The 19,334-nt window shown below is 44.1% G+C and overlaps 2 protein-coding genes across 2 annotated transcripts in view; one reads left to right on the top strand and one right to left on the bottom strand.

Annotated features, from left to right (window-relative positions):
* The first annotated feature begins 199 nt into the window (after nucleotides 1-199).
* On the top strand, nucleotides 200-6,310 carry f3a (coagulation factor IIIa). Its single transcript, XM_056299163.1, has 6 exons — nucleotides 200-542; nucleotides 793-904; nucleotides 1,386-1,579; nucleotides 1,809-1,990; nucleotides 3,753-3,918; nucleotides 6,155-6,310. The coding sequence occupies exons 1-6, from the start codon at nucleotides 467-469 to the stop codon at nucleotides 6,292-6,294; spliced, it is 870 nt and encodes a 289-aa protein (XP_056155138.1). The 5' UTR covers nucleotides 200-466; the 3' UTR covers nucleotides 6,295-6,310.
* Nucleotides 6,311-8,815: 2,505 nt separating this feature from the next.
* acp5b (acid phosphatase 5b, tartrate resistant) overlaps nucleotides 8,816-19,334 on the bottom strand; it is a 120,915-nt gene continuing 110,396 nt past the window's right edge. The window contains exons 5-6 of the mRNA XM_056299158.1: nucleotides 11,756-11,903; nucleotides 8,816-9,061 (exon numbers count right to left, since the gene is read on the bottom strand). Of these exons, the coding sequence (XP_056155133.1) occupies nucleotides 8,825-9,061; nucleotides 11,756-11,903 (385 nt within the window). The 3' untranslated portion in view covers nucleotides 8,816-8,824. The remainder of the gene's footprint in view (nucleotides 9,062-11,755; nucleotides 11,904-19,334) is intronic.

The raw sequence follows: 19,334 nt of genomic DNA, 5'->3' as shown, positions 1-19,334 counted from the left end.
GACGTATAGCCCGCTTTTCATGATAACGTGACATACACGGAATCTCCAGTGTGGGAGTCCAGCGACTGCAGTCCACTATGATGGAGGCTGAGCCGGCGGAACGCCCAGACACTCCTTATTTGGTCAACACATGCGAGACTATATATTGGCAGACTTTCCGCTCATCCCACGAAGATTAAAGCAGAGCCGAGGCGGTGGAAGGAGTTCAAGAGCCGCCGTCAGCAGTCAGTCCAGTAAACCGCTAAACAAGGCGACAATTAAGAACACTTAATTCACCCCACGGCTTTGTGTCAACTATCTACACGACCGGTTGACGGGTGTTTGCGCCAGACTGCTGGAGAGTCTGCCACGTCTCGGAGGCTGCGCACAGTTGGTCGTACAGTACATACCACCCCGCAACCCACTCCGCGACGGCTCTTGTTCCAGGACGGGACCGCTGTAGTTTTCTGCGACTCTGGAATACAACATGCTGAAACGGAGACCAGCCGCTGTTTCTTTTGCACTTCTTGCTGCTGCGCTGGTTTCCAGCAGCGTGGTCTCAGGTGAGTTCATCCCGACCTCCCTCTCACACATGGATGTGCGTGCGATGTGTCACGGGGCTCTTTAATAACTTGGAATGTGATTTTTTCCCCCGCACTGTAATGCGTAATTATCCTCCGGCTATCCACGGCGGATGGGTTTATCATTTCCACTGTTATATATATATTACATTATTCCAACTCACAAGTCGTTGCGGGTTACTTATTGCGCAAGGTTTCCGGGGATCGAAACTAATTGCGTTTCGTTTTGCAGGCTCCTTTCCCGTGGCCCAAAATGTCACCTGGAAATCAACCAACTTTAAAACAATGCTTACATGGGAACCTAAACCAACACCTGACTATTCTTACACCGTTGAATTCTCAGTGTAAGTAAACAATGACATGGATGCGAATCATTAAATCAATGTTTTCCTCTTTATGGCTTCTATCTTAATGGAAACGTTCACTTGTTGCAAACGTTTTTTTTTACAAGAAGTCCATGGGGATGGTGTGTTGAACTTAATAATGGCCACTTCAGAATGGAAAATGTGCACGGCAGGAGCAGTGGCATGACAGGACTCCGTTATTGATCCTTTAAAAAGTTTTACGGGAATGCTTAGTTCAGCCTTCAGATGTGCTCGAGAGGTAACAAAAAGATTCCCACAGAAGCTTAATGAAGGCTTTCAAATCATCCCAAAAACCCCCTCTACTGTACATTTACCCACCTGACTAAATACATGCAAATACATTCAGAAGTTAAAGGAATCCACGTTTTCCTTTTCATTTTAACATGTCGGTTGTGATTCATGTCCAAGTGATGAACCAATAATAGTTTTGTAATTAAAATTCCTTTGTCTTCTGTTCCAGGATTGGTGAGGACAGAAAGAGAAACCCGCACTGCATCCACACAGCAGAGACCGAGTGTGACCTGTCCAGTTCTTTGACAGACCTCAAATCCACATACGTGGCCGATATACTCTCTGAACCCCCACTCGGAGTCACCTCCGAACTCACCGAGTTCCCCCACGCAAGGTCGCCGCGCTTTTGCCCCTACAAAGACAGTAGGTGTCCCCAAAAACCAAATGATACAGGGACAAAATACACATCAATGACAGCAAACACACACACATACACAGGCAAGAGCCAGCATTAAATCACAGAACACATACAGCCGCTGACAACACGCTTATATATCACGTCACATGTCAAAGGATTCAACAGACAGCCTTATGTCCCTCCACTTGCGCTGGTCTTACTGTAAACCAACTCTTTGTTTCTTTCCTTCACCAGCTGATATCGGCAGACCTGACTTCAAGATCGAGGTGAGCAAAGACAAGAGCAACATCACCCTGTACGTGTCGGACCCGCTTACGGCCCTGTTCGACGGCGGCAGGAGGCTGAGCATCCGCGACATCTTCACCGATGACCTTCAGTACAAGGTCACCTACAGGAGAGCTAAAAGCTCTGGCAAGGTGAGACACCAGAGCCGTTTCAGCAGATATTCATTCATGATGGTGCCGTGTGTGTGTGTGTGTGCGTGTGTGGGGTGGGGTGTGGGGGACACCAGCATGGTGAGCATGAGTTGGGATCAGACCTCGTGTCCCGGCAGCGTCTATGCCAAATGTCCTCCATTTAGCCATGACGGCACCACAGAGGCTGTAACACGATAAAAGTTTGTACCACGTTTACTGTTGAAACTCTTTGTTCCAGTGAGTGCTGAGGCCTAGACAGAGACAGAGAAGGAAAGGGGTAAAGTTCAGACAAACTCTTTACATAGAGCGATAAAGCCCTTATGTATAGCTTTATTTTTTCCTGTAACACAGAAGGGGCGTAGTTTCTCTTCTCAAAGTTAAAATTAAATGCAAAAGTCAAATCAAACATGTCCTTACGTAGCACAAACATGAACGTAAATGACAAATCAGGTAAACGTTGTTCCAGGGCTTTTACAAATGTTGTGTCCTGTGGACAAACTAGAGCGAAATCTCTGCTGTCGGATCAGATACAACATCAATACAAGATTCTGATTATATTATATTATATTATATCATATTATATTATATCATATTATATTATATTATATTATACTATATTATATTATATTATATCATATTATATTATATTATATTATAACAGAGCTCACACATCTTTGGCAACAAGATGATGAATAAATTTATTTCACCATTTTATACATTAGAAAAGTTTAATGTATTCTTTCAGAAAGTTTTTGATCGAGGTCCCCCGTGTATCTTCTTAGAGAGCCTTTACTTGCAAATATGTACAAAGGTGTGTTAGTAGTACAGGATGGTCCATATGTTAGGAACAGTTTAAACGTAGAGGAACACAATGTTGCATACAGTTGCAATGTTACATATATGTAGTTTCAATGTAACTTATATAGGTACAATGTTACATATATGATTGCAATGTAACTTATATATAGTTACAATGCTACATATATAGTTACAATGTTACATATATAGTTACAATGTTACATATATAGATAGTTGCAATGTTACATATATAGTTGCAATGTAACATATATAGTTAACATGTTGCATATAGTTGTAATGTTACATATATAGTTACAATGTTACATATAGTTATACTGTTCAGCATGTATGCCCTCCTGCTTCTGGGTGTGTCTGTGTGTGTCAGTGTGCATTGTGAATGGCTACAGGTCCTCATTATATATCCGTGTCAACGCCGCTGACAGGAAATGCTTTATATGCATTGTACTTGGTAATCGTTCTGTACCAACATGCTACCGCTGTCTAATTGGCAGTTGATGAAACAATACATATGCAGGATTACATGCAGTCAAGTGCCCTTTTTGAAACTTTCTATTGCTGGCGTATTTACAAAAGAGATTATTCATCCAACGCCCAAATCATGAGCACTTCTGTTGTCGCAGTTGTGGAAGGCTGCTGTGGAGTGGGGAGATGACTCGGGGCGCATGTCTTCTCCATAGCTGCCACAGAGAAGGCAGGTAGAAACGAGTTTGGAAACAAAGACAAAGGCTTGTGGAAGATCTTGTAGACCAACAGATACAACATTATGAACATTTAAAACTCATCCTGGTTCCACCAGGCTTTTTATTTTTGTTTGTCCGGATGCGGGAAGATCCTGACAGAGGATTCAGAGCGATCAAACACCATCGCAATCACTCGTATCCCATTAAATGAAAAGCATTTTCTTCAGGACTGTAGCTTTAACCCACGTTGTTTCTCTCCTTAGCGAACGCAGACCTCCAAGAGCAGCGAGATTGCGATAAATAACGTGGACCGGGGACAGAGCTACTGCTTCAACGTGCAGGCCTTCATCCCCAGCCGCACCAGCAAGCAGCTGGGCGAGCTCAGCCAAACCAAGTGTACCCACAGCGAGGACGAGTCCATCTTTGACAGTAAGGAGGAGAACACATCTGAATCCCAGTGCACACAAAGTCATACAATCACATCATGACATCATATGGATATTATAAATCACATCATGACATCATATGGATATTATAAATGGCATCATACACATCACTCGCTTTTCCCTGATGTTGCTGAAAAGTGCCAAAAAGGATTTTAAAATGTAACTCCCATTGAAAACAAGTTGGGCCAACAGGAAACATTTACTTTACCCAAACGCATTTTACTGGATGCTCACGTAGCCACAGACGGAGGTAAACAGGAAGTAAAGAAAGGCAAGGGAGAGGAAATGGGGTATTTCCAATCACGTAGGGTGGACTCTGTAGAGATATGTTTCAAGACTTGGGAAAGTTTTGTTTCTGAGTCAGTTTTAAGAAAGACCATAGGCATTTGTGTCAAAAGTGGCAAGATATGCAGGTTTAGTACGGATCAACCATTTCCACTTTCTGTTAAATACATGAAGTCAACCAGGGACATGTTTTGAAAACACAGTCACTTTGAGCCACGTCGGGTTTCACAATCGCAGCTATTTTCTGTGCCTCAGCCAGCATGTCTCAATCCCACCTGCAGGTTTTTTACCTGTGCTCAACCGTGCTTCAGTGACCACACCTGTCAGACATCATATATGAGCTAGTGAAGATAATTTTTACACAAAACACTAAGTGCAGGATTGCCCCAACATGTTGTACATTACCGTGTAAGGTACGGGCTGAGTCAAAACACGACATCTCCTGAGTCAACTCAGTCGACTATATAGACCATGGGCGTTTCCAGGACATTCGGGGCTTAACCCAGACTTCTGTACACACACACACACACACACACACACACACACACACACACACACACACACACACACACACACACACACACACACACACACACACACACACACACACACACACACACACACACACACACACACACACACACACCAAATTATTGTTACCAGTTTCCATGCCTGATTCTGACTCTGCTGCTGGCAAGTAGCAGGGGCTAGTAGCTAATAGCAGGGCTATTAGCTAGTAGCAGGGGCTAGTAGCGGCGGCACGGTGGCCTCACAGCAAGAAGGTCTTGGATTCGAGCCCCGGGGTAGTCCAACCTTGGGGGGTCGTCCCGGGTCCATCTCTGTGTGGAGTTCGCATGTTCTCCCCGTGTCTGTGTGGGTTTCCTCCGGGTGCTCCGGTTTCCTCCCACAGTCCAAAGACATGTAGGTCAGGTGAATTGGACGTACTAAATTGTCCCTAAGAATGTGTGTGTGTGTGTGTGTGTGTGTGTGTGTGTGTGTGTGTGTGTGTGTGTGGTAACTGCTGGAATAGGCTCCAGCATCCCCGTGACCCTGAGAGAAGCATAAACGGTTAAGATAATGGATTAGGGTGACTAGATTTTCAAAATCCCAAACCGGGATCCTAAAAAGTGTACCGCACGTTCGTGCACATGCATATGCACACGCTCACAAGCTTGTCTGTCTCGCCGGACATGATATATTGAAGGACTTTTATTGCCTCCCACCAAAAAAAAGACATGCGTAGCCGAGACTCGAGACACCCAGCTTGAAACCGGGACAATCCCGGACAAACCGGGACACCTGGTCACCTTATGATGGATGGGGGGGTTAGTAGCAAGTAGCAGCGGCTAGGGGCTTGTAGCTAGCAGCAGCGGCTAGTACATACAGTATTTTTGCGCACTGTCCCCGATCCATGTTGTATTACTATGTAATGTGAATCATTCTGACTCTTTTAAAAAAGCGGCATGTTCAGTAATTGAGGATATAGTGCAATGATCAGGGTCAAGTCACAACGAAATAGGAGTTAAACAAGGACAGAAGTAGAGATTGAAGTACCTGTGTTGAGCTTTGGTGAAGAAGAAAAAAACACGTAAGTCTTGTGTCTCACAATGCACGAAGTTGTGTAATTAATGCAAGATTCGACTTAATATAGCCCAGAAATAACGTTTATACACCCCCCCAAAAAAAACCCAAAACACACACACACACACACACACAGCAGGGGAATCAGTTAAGGTCACGTGCAGGGTGGGAGGAAGTAGAAAGGGTGAGGGAGGGTTCAATGGGTCATCATTTGATTTGGACCAGAATAGTAACGTCACTCCTTAGCAAGACTCCCACGTGAGTTGGATGTTTATGAATGTGTGTGATAATGTCCTACATGCAGTCTAAACACAAGTCAGATTCAACATCCTCTCTGTCTCCCTCCTCCCCAGCGTACTCGGCCGGTGTGATCGTCGGCGCCATCGTCCTGATCTTGGCTGTCGTGGTCACCGTCATCTCTGTCACGGTGATCTGCTGCAAGCGCAGGGCCCAAAAAAATGGAAAGGAGGGCGTGCCGCTGCGGGACGTGTGAGGGCCACGTCCTCACTGACGCACAAACCCGCCACAGCGGTGGGGGAAAAACAAGGTACAGCTAGACTGAAGTCGACCCCCCTGTTTGACAGGGTGGGAAGGCTCAGACCTTGGCTCAGCTTTCCACTGTCAGACACTGGAGCTGAGTCTTCCATTTTGTTTCTGTGAAACAACCCTGTGAATACGTGAGACACTTCTACTCTCGCCCGTTTAATGCTGCAGCTATAGACAGGAAATGAAAAACTGCTATTATCTAAGATAATACTTGTACTGCTCAATGCCTGGAAATATCCAGATATCTTTAGGGGTCCAAGCACTTTACTTCCTACTAGAACATCATTAAGAGCTGGTTATTTCACATCAAAATAGCACTATTTTATACTTAACTTTGATGGATGCAAATGAGTGAGCAGAGAATTACATTTGCAGGCTTTTGTTTTTGACAAAATCAGTTCAATTTAGCTGCAAGTGTTTATCATTCCTTCCCCGATTCAAGCACATTCCATCCCAGATAGCAAAATTGTTGTGGCTCGACCCACACCCGGCACTTTCATCCAGCCCACATACCGCGTGGAATGATTGCACTTGGGCAGTCCTTTCCTGTTCGCCAGATCTGGGCCAGAACAGAGCCACAGCAATGCTGCATGTGCCACATATTTGCCAAAGGTGGCCCATATTTGTGTTGTGACATTTGGGCCATATTCACCATTTACCACACGGGCTACTTCAGGGTCACATCCAGATTACATGTTGCCGAGAGCACTGCATCTTTGCCAAAAAAAGGCCCACATTTGATTTGGCTTATGTGGGCCATGTTTGCTGTTATACATGTGGGCCACTTCAGGCTCACATCCATTTTGTCAGGGCCAGAAGAAGGCCATCAATGCCGCATCATTGCCTGGAGTGGCCCACATCCGGATGCTATCTGGGCAAGAGAACAGTGGCAAAAGGTTTTCTTGGACATAAACACCGCACAATATCCCTCAAAAATGCACCAGATTGTCACACTATCTCCATCTCCATCTGCATTCCATCCATCCATGCATCTCTGCAGGCTCACAACAGCAGCATTGATACTAGAGGAAATTAATCATGATGTCTCCTGGACACATGAGCGTGTTGTGCTTGGACCTGTCCAGTGCTGTATGGGGCTTTTTGGTGACTGGTACTGCTGATTTTAACTGTTGATAAACACTACTATTGCTTTTATTTATTTATTCAGCTTTGTCTCATACTTTCTAACTTGAAACTGATATTGGGAAAATAGGACGTGATTGTGGGACACTGGTGAATACCACATGACATTGGAAATCAAAAGTAGGAAATTTTTATTTTTGTATAAAGATTGTTTATTTATTGTGTCAGACTGCATAATAACATTTGTATACGATGGCATTTTGAGATGTTCTTGTGATTTAAGGGGGTGGGTGTATTGTTAGGTGAAATGGTAACTAGTCATAGGAGGATTGTACAGTGTACGAGCCCACAGCTGTGAAAGAAACTCTTATTGAATGTTGTCACTCATGTGATTGTCATTTAACAACACATAATTTACATTCAGAAATGGAAAATGATATACCATACTGACGTAATAACATATTTTATCCTCCAGTAAATAAAGATGGAATTCAATCTGTCATGGGTGTTGATTAAAAAGAGAAATGCAAGGATTCTCCTCGTCTGTCTGTGGCAGACACACTTGACTTGTGAAGGGGTTGAAGAGTTTAGGAAACAAAAGGCTCGTTACATAACTGTGCTGGTCCGACTTCCTTATCTCCACATCGCTTAGACTGAACGACGTTCCCGTGCAGAAACACGCGGAGGTCGCTGTCTCCCTCTGCAGCTGCACCAGCAAGCCGCCAAAGCCTCAGAAACACCCTTTCAATGACGTCACAATACTCAACGTGCAACTGCACTGACTACACACTTTAAAAGTTCAGTTTACTTAAAAAAAATTCAGGAAACCGATTACACCAGGGGAAAAGTAAGTAAATGAACTTAATTGTGTCAAGTTATGTGAAATGATTTTATATGAAATGAACTCGACACAATTAAGTTCATTTGCTCACTTTTCCCAAGGGAAATCAGTTTTCAAATTTTTTTAAGTAAACTTAACTTTTAGAATTTACAGTGTATCATAGAAATGCAGTTTTTAACGAACCATTATTTTCGTGATCAATTCACTTATCGATTATTTTTTCCGATTAATTGATTAATCATTCCGTAAGTTAAAAATCAGAAATACGGATCATCTTACATTTCCAGAGTCCAAAGTCATGTCTTAAAACTGTTTAATTAGTCTCACCAAGAGTCAAAAAACCCTCAGGTGTTCGTTTCATGATGACACAACTCAGAGGAAGGCAAGGAAATCTGAACATTTATGAAGCTGCAACCGACAAATGTTTGTTATTTCCCAACTGCAAATTTCGGTGGCCGATTAATCATTTCAGTCACGATTAACCGACTACCGAAATTTGCAATTGATTACTTTCTGTCGATTAAATTGATCGATCAACTAATTGTTTCAAGCACTATCTGCGTCTCTCCAGTTGTGCATGGTACACACACTTGCCGTCTGTCTGGATGAAGTTGACGGTCATGTGCTGGGCCGTCACCTCGAAATAAGCCAGCCCTCCGGTCGTATGGTTGACGGGGCTGGAGTAGAGCTGCCAGGACAGGGGGACAGCGTCCCTGTGATGGACAGAGGGGTCGTTGACAACTCCGCTGCCGCTGATGACGTAGGAACTCCCATCATTCTCCCGGATGAACTGTTGGGAACACAGAGCGGCATCAAACCCTCCCTGCATGCTGCTTTATCCACGTTACAAAGATGCGCAGAGGACGCCGCCATGTTGACCATGAGCTAACTTACAGTAAGTGGGTTTTTTGTTTTTCTTTTGGCTCCCCCCCCCTCCCGCCCCGCCCCGCCCCGCCAATTGTACTTGGCCAACTACCCCACTCTTCTGAGCCGTACCGGTCGCTGCTCCACCCCCTCTGCCGATCCGGGGAGGGCTGCAGATTACCACGTCTCCTCCGATACATGTGGAGTCGCCAGCCGCTCCTTTCACCTGACAGTGAAGAGTTTCACCAGGAGGACGTAGCGCGTGGGAGGATCACGCTATTCCCCCCCAGGCCCCCTGAACAGGCGCTCCGATCGACCAGAGGAGGCGCCAGTGCAGCGACCAGGACACATAACCACATCCGGCTTCCCACCCGCAGACACGGCCAATTGTGTCTGTAGGGATGCCCGACCAAGCCGGAAGTAACACGGGGATTCGAACCGGCGATCCCCGTGTTGGTAGGCAACGGAATAGAGCGCTACGCCCCCCCAGTAAGTGTTTTTTTAAAGGTGGTCTTATCCACTCTTAGATATAGAAACAGTCTTCATTATTGTAGGATTGTAAAGTTTACTGTAATTTTCTTGTGAATAATTGTGTTTCTGAGCCACACAGGGAGGTGGAGTGGTGGTGGTGGTGGTGGTGGTGGTGCATGTGGATGTTCAACATCAGTTTGAATGTGAAAAGTAACGCTGCTTTGAATAAAAGCTAAAACTTACGACTGCTTCCTTCTGTTTTCTTCCCTTTTTTCAAGTTTCAGTAGTTTTGTGTGGGGCTGTGTTCACGTGGGTATTATACACCGGAAGTCCTCCAGTCAGAATACTTGCTACATACTACAGTAAAATACTGGTCATTTAACAAGGGCTCCAAACTAAACCTGAGTTTTAAAAAACGAGTGTAATTGTATTCTTACACTAGAGGCAGGGGCTTTATATAACAAACAGATAAGTTTTTATTCTGACTTCTGTTGTCTTACGGGTCACAATGATCCACGACAGTGTTTAACAGCAGACAAGACTCCAGATGACCTTTTCTCAACCTAAATTGTGATGACTAGAGGGACCCCAACATTAGAAAAAGTGAAACGTTGTTTTTGTTCATATTTCCATGCAAGCTGTACACCACTAGGGTATGAAGATTGTCTTTTTGACCCGAAGATGAAAACGACTTTTTGCACATTTCTGCTACTTTCTTAGGCTATACAAGTGCTATCTCTTGCTAAAAAGTTAATTCTTACACTATGCAGTACCTTAAGCAATAATAATAATAATAACAACAATAACAACAATAATAATAAACCTCATATCCTGAGAAAGGTACTATCCATCAAATAGACTTCTACCTCATTCTAACCCTAGGCCCAAGGAATTATGGCATGAAGTTAAAGGAAATCTGTATAATAATAAATAATAATAATATAATAATAATAATGATAAACCTCTGCTTTAGTAAAGAAAACAAGTATGACAGGTGTTGTAATAAAAACGAGTGGCGTCCACTGAGTAAATGCAGTCTTTCTGCGTGGTGACGAGGGAAAACCCAGACGACAGCTTGTTTCTTCGTGTAAAACAGATTTGGGGTTTAAAATTAATTTATAATTAAGTTGCTTTAATTCAGAGGTTTCATGAAGGCAGGTAATGAATAACTCGTAAGACAAGGGCAGTATGCAGAATGTGTAGACAACACAAGCGTTAATTATTAATTTATCATTAATTATTAACTATTATTAATTCATCTGATACTGCTTGCAGTAACCGTGCCGTACTGACCTGCGATGAGGACACTGAATACTAATAGCAGAACATTAGCATTAGCTAGCATTAGCTAGCATTATACAACAGTTAGTTCCAACCAAGTCATTTGATTGGACGAGGCATTCCATGGGTGCTGATATTCAGTATAACAGCATTGGGACTTTTATCTATATTTATCACTCCGCCGCAAAGGTGTTCTATTAATAATAATTAATTAGGCTACATTAACGGTCGTTATCAATATCAGATTGTAACAAACTTGCACGGCAAAGATGGATCTATACAAAGTAGCAAGCTGTGCAGGAAATGTTTGTGTTCAGTTTGCCTGGCAATGGTCCAAATTCAAGAGCGCAGTTGTGGAACTATTGGCGGAGCTACATAAATGATTAAATAAACAAACAAATCATAATCTGTTTTGCTTATTACTGTTAACTAATAAATGGCGATTGTAGAACTGTTTAATAAAAGCAATATCACACTCGAGGTCGTGCGGCCTTGTACCTACGACCGAATCACAGCCGTGCTGATATTCAGTATAACAGCACTCCCTCTCGTGAGATATTGCTTAATTAGCTAACATTAGCATTAGCATTAGTGTGAGTTGGTCACTGCATTTTCTTTCAAGATGAAAATTCAGTAACTACCCGAGGTCCAGGGTGAGGTTTCACGCACATGCACACCAATCACTTCACCACGTGACACCGCAGCCAAAGCAAGGTAAGCACTATTAAAGCTCCAACAAGGCCTTACTGTTGTGGCCTTTTCTGGTGCAACTATTTCACATGCCTACATAACAATGACTAAACCCAACGAGACTAGGTTTAACCAAACTGGACTGTATTATTACCCCGACTGGGGTACAGGTACACACCTGCAGGTCGTGATCGTGGCCACACAGGTACGCTGCGACGCCGTGTTGCTTCAGCAGCGGCCTCAGTCTGTCCATCAGACAGTGTGTTGGCCCGTGATGGCCGATGGACCAGACGGGATAATGACCGGCCACCAGAACATACTCTGACCTGGGAACACATTAAAACCATACATCTAAGACACGTGGTACAGGCTCGTCTCCTGAGTAACTTCCAGGAAGTTAAACAAAGAAAAAAGAAGTTAATTCATTACCAACATTGCATTTGGTGAGAGATGGGTGACAGAATAAAAAAAGCCTAGACAGTGAACTGAGAGGTTTTTCTTTTCCTGGAGTATTCATGTGTCCATCCATCATCCAAACCCCTCATCCTTACTCAGGGTCGTGGGGATCCTGGAGCCTATCCCAGCAGTCATTTGGTGGCAGGCGGGGAGACACCCTGGACAGGACCGCCAGACTGTCACAGGGCCAACACACACATTCACACCTAGGGACAATTTAGCACAGTCGAGTCATCTGACCTACATGTCTTTGGACTGTGGGAGGAAACCGGAGCCCCTGGAGGAAACCCACAAAGACACGGGGAAACATGCAAACTCCCCACAGAGGACGACCCGGGACGACCCACCAAGGTTGGACTACCCTGGGGCTTGAACCCAGGACCTTCTTGAGGCGAAGCGACTGCAAGAAGGTCTTGGGTATACTGATACTAATGTATCAAAATAAGAAAATAAAAAAGGTCGTTGTGTAATAACGACGCGGAACATTTTAGATACTAGCGAGTAAACGAGCCAGGCTCTTCAGGAGGCCAGTAGTGAGGACAACAAGACATTATTCTACGTGGTCTGTTGCACCAACACAGCAGGTGATTTCTAACTTACCTCGGCTTGTGAAAACCTCGTGGTCGACTGTTTATTCACCACTTAGAGGCCTAAAAATACCACGCATTCATTTAGGCTACATGAAAAGACACATGGCCTTAAGTTGATCACTGACAATCCTCTAAATAAAGAGAAGCTAGTCTGTGACTTATAATAGCCCAGTTAATTCCTACCTCTTACAGAGTGCCCTGCTTTTTAATGTTGTGCTCTTGTTTTTTTTTTTTTTTTAATTTCCATTAACTTCCTGTTTATTACTGAAGAAAGATCAGGTTATTCATGGCATATGCCGGAGAAACTGCGGCCTGGTGTTCACCTACCTACCATGACACGGTGGTGAAGCCTACTTACTACGTATGGCGACAAAACTACCACCTAGTTTTCACCCGCCTGCCAGGAAACTGCGAACCGGTGAAGTAAAGCGTCACCACCAAGGAAGGGTCAACACTTTTTGGACACGTCTAAGTGTTGTACTTTGTAGTGGGGAGGTACCCGTGTGCAATGCCTGACTTGACATAAGGAACGGTCCAGTGTGTACGACGCCGCTGAGGTCGTTTCAGGTCTATCCCATGTTCCCATCTTGCATAGCAAGCTGTTGCTTTTACCCGCAGGCTGAGATAACAACTTGCCACACGCCGGACTTTCTTCCCCTTTTAAGCAGATTTCAATCTTTGGTCCATATGCCACCAGCAGTCCAGTGTGTTTTTTTGTTTCACCACACGAGTCTCATACAAAGGCACAACGTGTACTCCAAACACCGTGTTCTGCTCATTATAAGAACAAACAAATGAGGAGGAGGGAATACTACAATATACTGCAAGAGACTACAACCCCCGGGGCTCAAACCCAGGACCTTCCTGCTGCGAAGTGACCGCGCTAACCACTGCGTCACCGTGCCGCCCTTTGACAAGTTTTACTTCTCCTAAAACAGGTGAAAAAAGCAGCAATCTTTGTGAGCCTTTCTATCCAAACCACATTTCAGGAGTGTCTTGAGAAAATCCGGGAATCAGGGCAGGGTAAATGAAAAGAACCTGCACCATGGCCTCTTCTCCCTCTACTGCAGGTGTGTCCACAAGCAGGTTGCTCCAGTGGAATGGGTTTGAGGCCAATGGTACAAGTGGCAGGGTTAAGTGCATCCGTGGTTGTCGTGGTGATGGCCACTGTTGAAAAGTCTAAAAGCCTTGAATTATCTTAAATCTCCGACCCCTCACATCCTGCTCATCAACTCTTCCAGCTCCTTCCCTCAGGGAGGCGCTACAGGTTACTGTCCACTAAGATTTAACGCTTCACAGATTTTCCCCCCTAGCTATCAGGACTCTGAATTCCTCCCTATAGCCCCCTCCTCACACACCACTGGCATAAATACCACCATCCACCTAACTGCTGTGCGTACTGTTTGCTTCTGCTATTGTGTAACTGTGTTGTTTGTGATAATATATGGAGTGTCTGCTGTAGTCCATGATGTATGTATTGTGCTGCAGACGTTAATGTGCACCGAATACAAATTCCACCGGCCTTGGTCATGTGGCTAATAAACCAATCTGATATAATCTAACCTAAATTCTTCAAACAGTATATACTCGTCTGGTCCTTTTGTCCAACGTACATTATGTAAATTCACTTTTCTTGAAGTTATGTTTAATGTGGTGACCCTGTGATGGCCTGGCGGCCTGTCCAGGGTGTCTCCCCGCCTGCCGCCCAGTGACTGCTGGGATAGGCTCCAGCATCCCCGCCACCCTGAGAGCAGGATGAGTGGTTTGGATGATGGATGGATGTGTAATGTGGGGATAAAAACATGGATTAGCAGAGCAGCTACGTCTAAAGAGTAATCTGACATTATAACGGCACATGTAAACACTAGAACGGATCTTCAAAGTCTAATAACTTTGTGGGGGGGAAAAAGATACAGACCTGCCATTCACTGAATGCTCCTAAAATTGCATATATTTGCATTAAAATTAGTTTTAGATCAATGGCACAAAAAAAGTTATGATAAGTTCTACCTAAAACGACCATGGACGGTCAAAATGACCGCCAGATTTCAAACTCGATATTCTGTCAAGATACATACCCAACCGAGACATTAATGCATTGTAGCGAATTCGGGAGGCAACCACAGAAACTGCCGCAGCCGGGACGCGAACCCGTACCTCTCGTGCCGCGAGAGACATCGCTAATCGCTCGACTAGGGTCCGACCCGTTAACGTGTCTACTTATCCATGCACGTTACAATATGTTAGTATGTCTGTTAGGAATCAACTGACACCAAAATTAATATTTTAACAACTATGATACTATTTCTAACCAATTTAATCTTCAGAGAGACATGGTCGAACTTGAATAATGTCGCGGTTTTTCTATAGCCCGGATAACTATGGATGGAGGCGGGGACTTTTAGGTGCGACAAACCGGGCTTCACCACCGTTAGCTAGATAGCTGCGCCAATGCTAGGGCTAGCCTGCTAGTTAGCTAGTTAGCCGTGTGCTAATGGGTTAGCAAGCTCACCTTGGGACCAGGGCTGGTGATGGAACAGGGCGGCTGAGCTCTAGGCGGGGCGGGAGATGGATGGCTGCTCTCCGGGGTGCGTGTCTCTCTCTCTCTCTGTACTCTGGCTCCGGTGTGACCGGGTGAATGTCTCTCTCAGTCTCTCTGGGGAAGCTCTCGGGGGTAGTCAGCTAGCTACAGGTACCGAGGCAGTCTGCTGCTAACACTACCACTGCTAGCCACCGTATCTACTGTCTAGCCCAGGATACGCTAGGTTTCCCTGCTCTATCCCACGCTAAGGTGACAGTCTACGATATGGTTACTAAACAGTTCTGGCGCTTTGTCTCTCCCGTGGTGTCTGACATAGTTGCGTCTGTGACAGCGCGAGCTAACCTGTGATTGGTCCTCTAGCTGCACGAGCCCAGTGCAACATTCCAAGTACATCCCCAGGCATTTCCCACTACACTAACAAAACTGGAAAAAAAAACCCTGAAAAACAAAACGCAAAAAACATATTTCTAATTTAACAAACGTAACAAGGCCTATACGACGTGACGTAAAAAAAACAAACAACTGAAAATAGTAATTGAAACGGTCCGAAACAACGACCGGAACTTTAAAAAACTACTACTAGAACGGCCGTGGCGGTCATTTTGACCATTTCGAATTTTCAAAGTTTAATAACTGCGGGGGAAAATAAAAGATACAGACCTGCCGCTCTCTAAATGCTCCTAAGACTGCATACATTTGCATTCAAATGAGTTTTAGATCAACTCTACAAAAATATATGTTCCGTTAAGATCTACCAAAAACGACCATGACCGCACGTAATTTGCGCGTCATCGTGCGCGTCATGTCACGTGTGTTGTTGCGTCATTTCCTTCTCAACGTTTAGTTTTTAGTTTTTAGTTTTTAATTTTTTTAGTTTTTAGTTTTTGTTTTTTAGTTTTTTTACATTTCACGTTTTACAGGCTTTGTTACGCTTTTTAGATTAGCTATATGTGTTTTCCGTTCTGTTTTTCAGGTAATATTTTCACTTTTTCAATTTTGCTATTCAAGTTCGACCATGTGTCTCTTAAGTTTAAACTTTAAAATTTGTATTATAGTTGTTAAAATGTTAATTTTAGTGTCAATTGTTTCCTAACAGACATACCAACACATACAATGCATTAATATCTCAACTGGGTTTTTATCTTGACATAATATAGAGTTTAAAAACCGGTCGTCATTTTGACCGCCCATGGTCGTTTTAGGTGGGAGTGAAATCCCGGTCATTCTGGTGTTAAACGATTTAACATGAGTCAGTTCCCACTGTGGATGACGCTATAAAATACAGCTGCACTGCCAGCTGCGGTTTGTTTCCCACGTGATAAGTAAGAAAGGATATGAGAGGTGATGGAGTCTTGCTGAGCACAACTTAACTTACCTAAATGTTTAAAGTAGATATGAAACACAGCCTAGTGTGTATTTAAAACTGACTAAAATAAAATTAAAGGCTTTTAGGAGGACACATGTTTTATTTGTGTTTTCAACAGCTGGCGTCACCAAAGTCACCAGTTCACATGGTCACTCGAGGACAGCAGGAGTCTGTCCTGCTCTAGATACCTGAAATCCCGTTTATTTAACATGACATGTAGAAAACGATTGTTCAAACAGATCTATGTTGAACAATAACCAGATATCTTTACGCATGCTGACTGAACTTTCTGTGAACAACCAACGTTATGTCCACCTACCCACAGCGCCCCCTGCTGAATATCTGCTGTAGATGCATTGCTTTATTACTGCACAGTGCTAAAACCACAGACGCACGGTGTCGACTATCCTCTAGTGGTTTTGATAGTCGACTCTGACTTTTCGGTGAAACCCCTAAAATCAACCTTCATTGTGACTCTGCCATGGCAAAATTTAAGTAAACAACAGGAGTTTCTTCACTAAATACTGTGAAATATGTTCATAAAGGTACATTAGGTGATGTTACGTAGACTGCACATAGACGAATACGGGGAAGTACTGAAAGCAATCAAGCCTCGCCATTAGTGCTGCGGTGGTATCTCCCTACACAATACATGCACGTGCGAATGCAAGTTGTCATAAGAAGTGAAAAATTTACTATTTTTACCTTTCCTCTTAATAAAACATTACTTTTGACAACAGGAGTCCAGGAAGAAGCTGTGCAGTTCTCAGCGGCTCCAACAGTAGTGGTCAACTTCAGCTCTGGGGAAAAAAAGCTGAATGCAACACACACACAAGCCTTTACTTTAGGAAGAGTGCTCCTGTCAGAGACCATGCACTTTACTTTTTTTTGCTGTGATTAAATATTTTATTTGTTGGTTCAGTTGTAAACTGTCCAGCAGGGTATCCAGAGCACACACATTTCCATACATTGGAAGGAATTTTATACTTTTTAATGCATGTGACAAAAAACCGCACATGTCAAACTAGTTTTGCTTTGTAGTGTAAAAAAAATCCTGGTTAGCTTAATGCTTATCATGTACATCATTCAGCGTAAACGGTCCGCTGAAAATAACCTAGAAAATGCAAGCTAAAGAAAATCTTTACCATCTGTGATTTTTCCCCCCCATAGAACTTTGTTTTAGTATCTAGTTTGACAGTCATAACTGAAAAAGAGCACACAAAAAAACCCAAATAAAATAAATAAATCTAGGGATAAATAGCAATTCATTAAAAAAAACCTCTTTATTTATGCACTTTGCAGAGATTCCCTGGACGTGCAAAGGACCAAGAGATTCACCAGAAGTGGACAAAGGATATTGTAGTGAATTCGGGGGGCCGTCTGGGAGACCGTCACCACAGCCGGGACGCGAACACGTGTCTCCCGCTCCGTAAGCGACAACATTAACCAGTCGACGAAAGGGTCGGATCCGTTAGTCAAGAACCAACGTGTCTACTTATCCATGCACGTTACACTACCCCCCTCCTTCGGGAAGCGCGTCCCCGCGCTTCAGCATATCACCTCCCTCACGCCTCCGGGCGCACGCGCTTCCAATGACCTCACGGTCTTACCATCCCACTTCTGACACCAATGTAGCGAATTCGGGACGCGAACCCGTATCTCTCACTCCGCAAGCGACAACGTTAACCAGTCGACTAAAGGGTCCGACCCGTTAGTCAAGGACCAACGTGTCTACTTATCCATGCACGTTACAATATGAACAGAAAGGACCTGGTGCCCAGCAACAACAGCACGGTAGGTTTTGGTTAACAGTACTCAGTCTCCATTCGTCTCACAATGACTAGCGGGCAGCTAGCTGCCTAGCCTCACCTGGTGAAACAATTAACCTCAGCTAAATTAAGACTGCTTGGCTAGCTAACGTAAGTGGGCAAACAAGACGTCAAGGGGCTGTGGTGGCTGCACAGAGTAAATTAACTCAATCTACTAATTGTGGCAATATTGTGAAATATAAATTCAGTTGCTCTAACTACTACTACTACTACAACAACAACAACAACTACTACTACTATTACTACTATCGGCTGCTCCAATTAGGGGTCGCCACAGCGGATCATCCGTTTCCATCTCTTCCTGTCCTCTGCATCTTCCTCTGTCACAGCAGCCACCTGCATGTCCTCCCTCACCACATCCATAAACCTCCTCTTTGGCCTTCCTCTTTTCCTCTTGGCAGCTCCGTATTCAGCATCCTCCTCCCAATATACCCAACATCTCTCCTCCACACATGTCAAAACCATCTCAATCCTGCTTCTCTTACTTTGTCTCCAAACTGTCCAACATGAGCTGTCCCTCTAATATACTCGTTCCTAATCCTGTCCTTCTTCATCACTCACAGTGAAAATCTTATCATCTTCAACTCTGCCACCTCGAGCTCCGCCTCCTGTCTTTTTGTCAGTGCCACTGTCTCCAAACCATACAACATAGTTGGTCTCACAACCATCTTGTAAACCTTCACTTTAACTCTTGCTGGTACCCTTCTGTCACAAATCACTCCAGACACTCTTCTCCACCCACTCCACCCTGCCTGCACTCTCTTCTTTACCTCTCTTCTGCACTCCCCGTTACTTTGGACAGTTGACCCCAAGTATTTAAACTCATATGCCTTCGTCACCTCTACTCCTTGCATCCTCACCATTCCACTGCCCTCCCTTTCATTCACACATATGTATTCAGTCTTGCTCCTATGACTTTCGTTCCTCTTCTCTCCAGTGCATACATCCACCTCTCCAGGCTCTCCTCAACCTGC

The sequence above is a fragment of the Lampris incognitus genome, chromosome 19 (assembly GCF_029633865.1).
Source record: "Lampris incognitus isolate fLamInc1 chromosome 19, fLamInc1.hap2, whole genome shotgun sequence".
NCBI classification, from domain to species: domain Eukaryota; kingdom Metazoa; phylum Chordata; class Actinopteri; order Lampriformes; family Lampridae; genus Lampris; species Lampris incognitus.
Note: the sequence above shows the minus strand (reverse complement) of the source record. Positions and strands in the feature narration are given on the sequence as shown.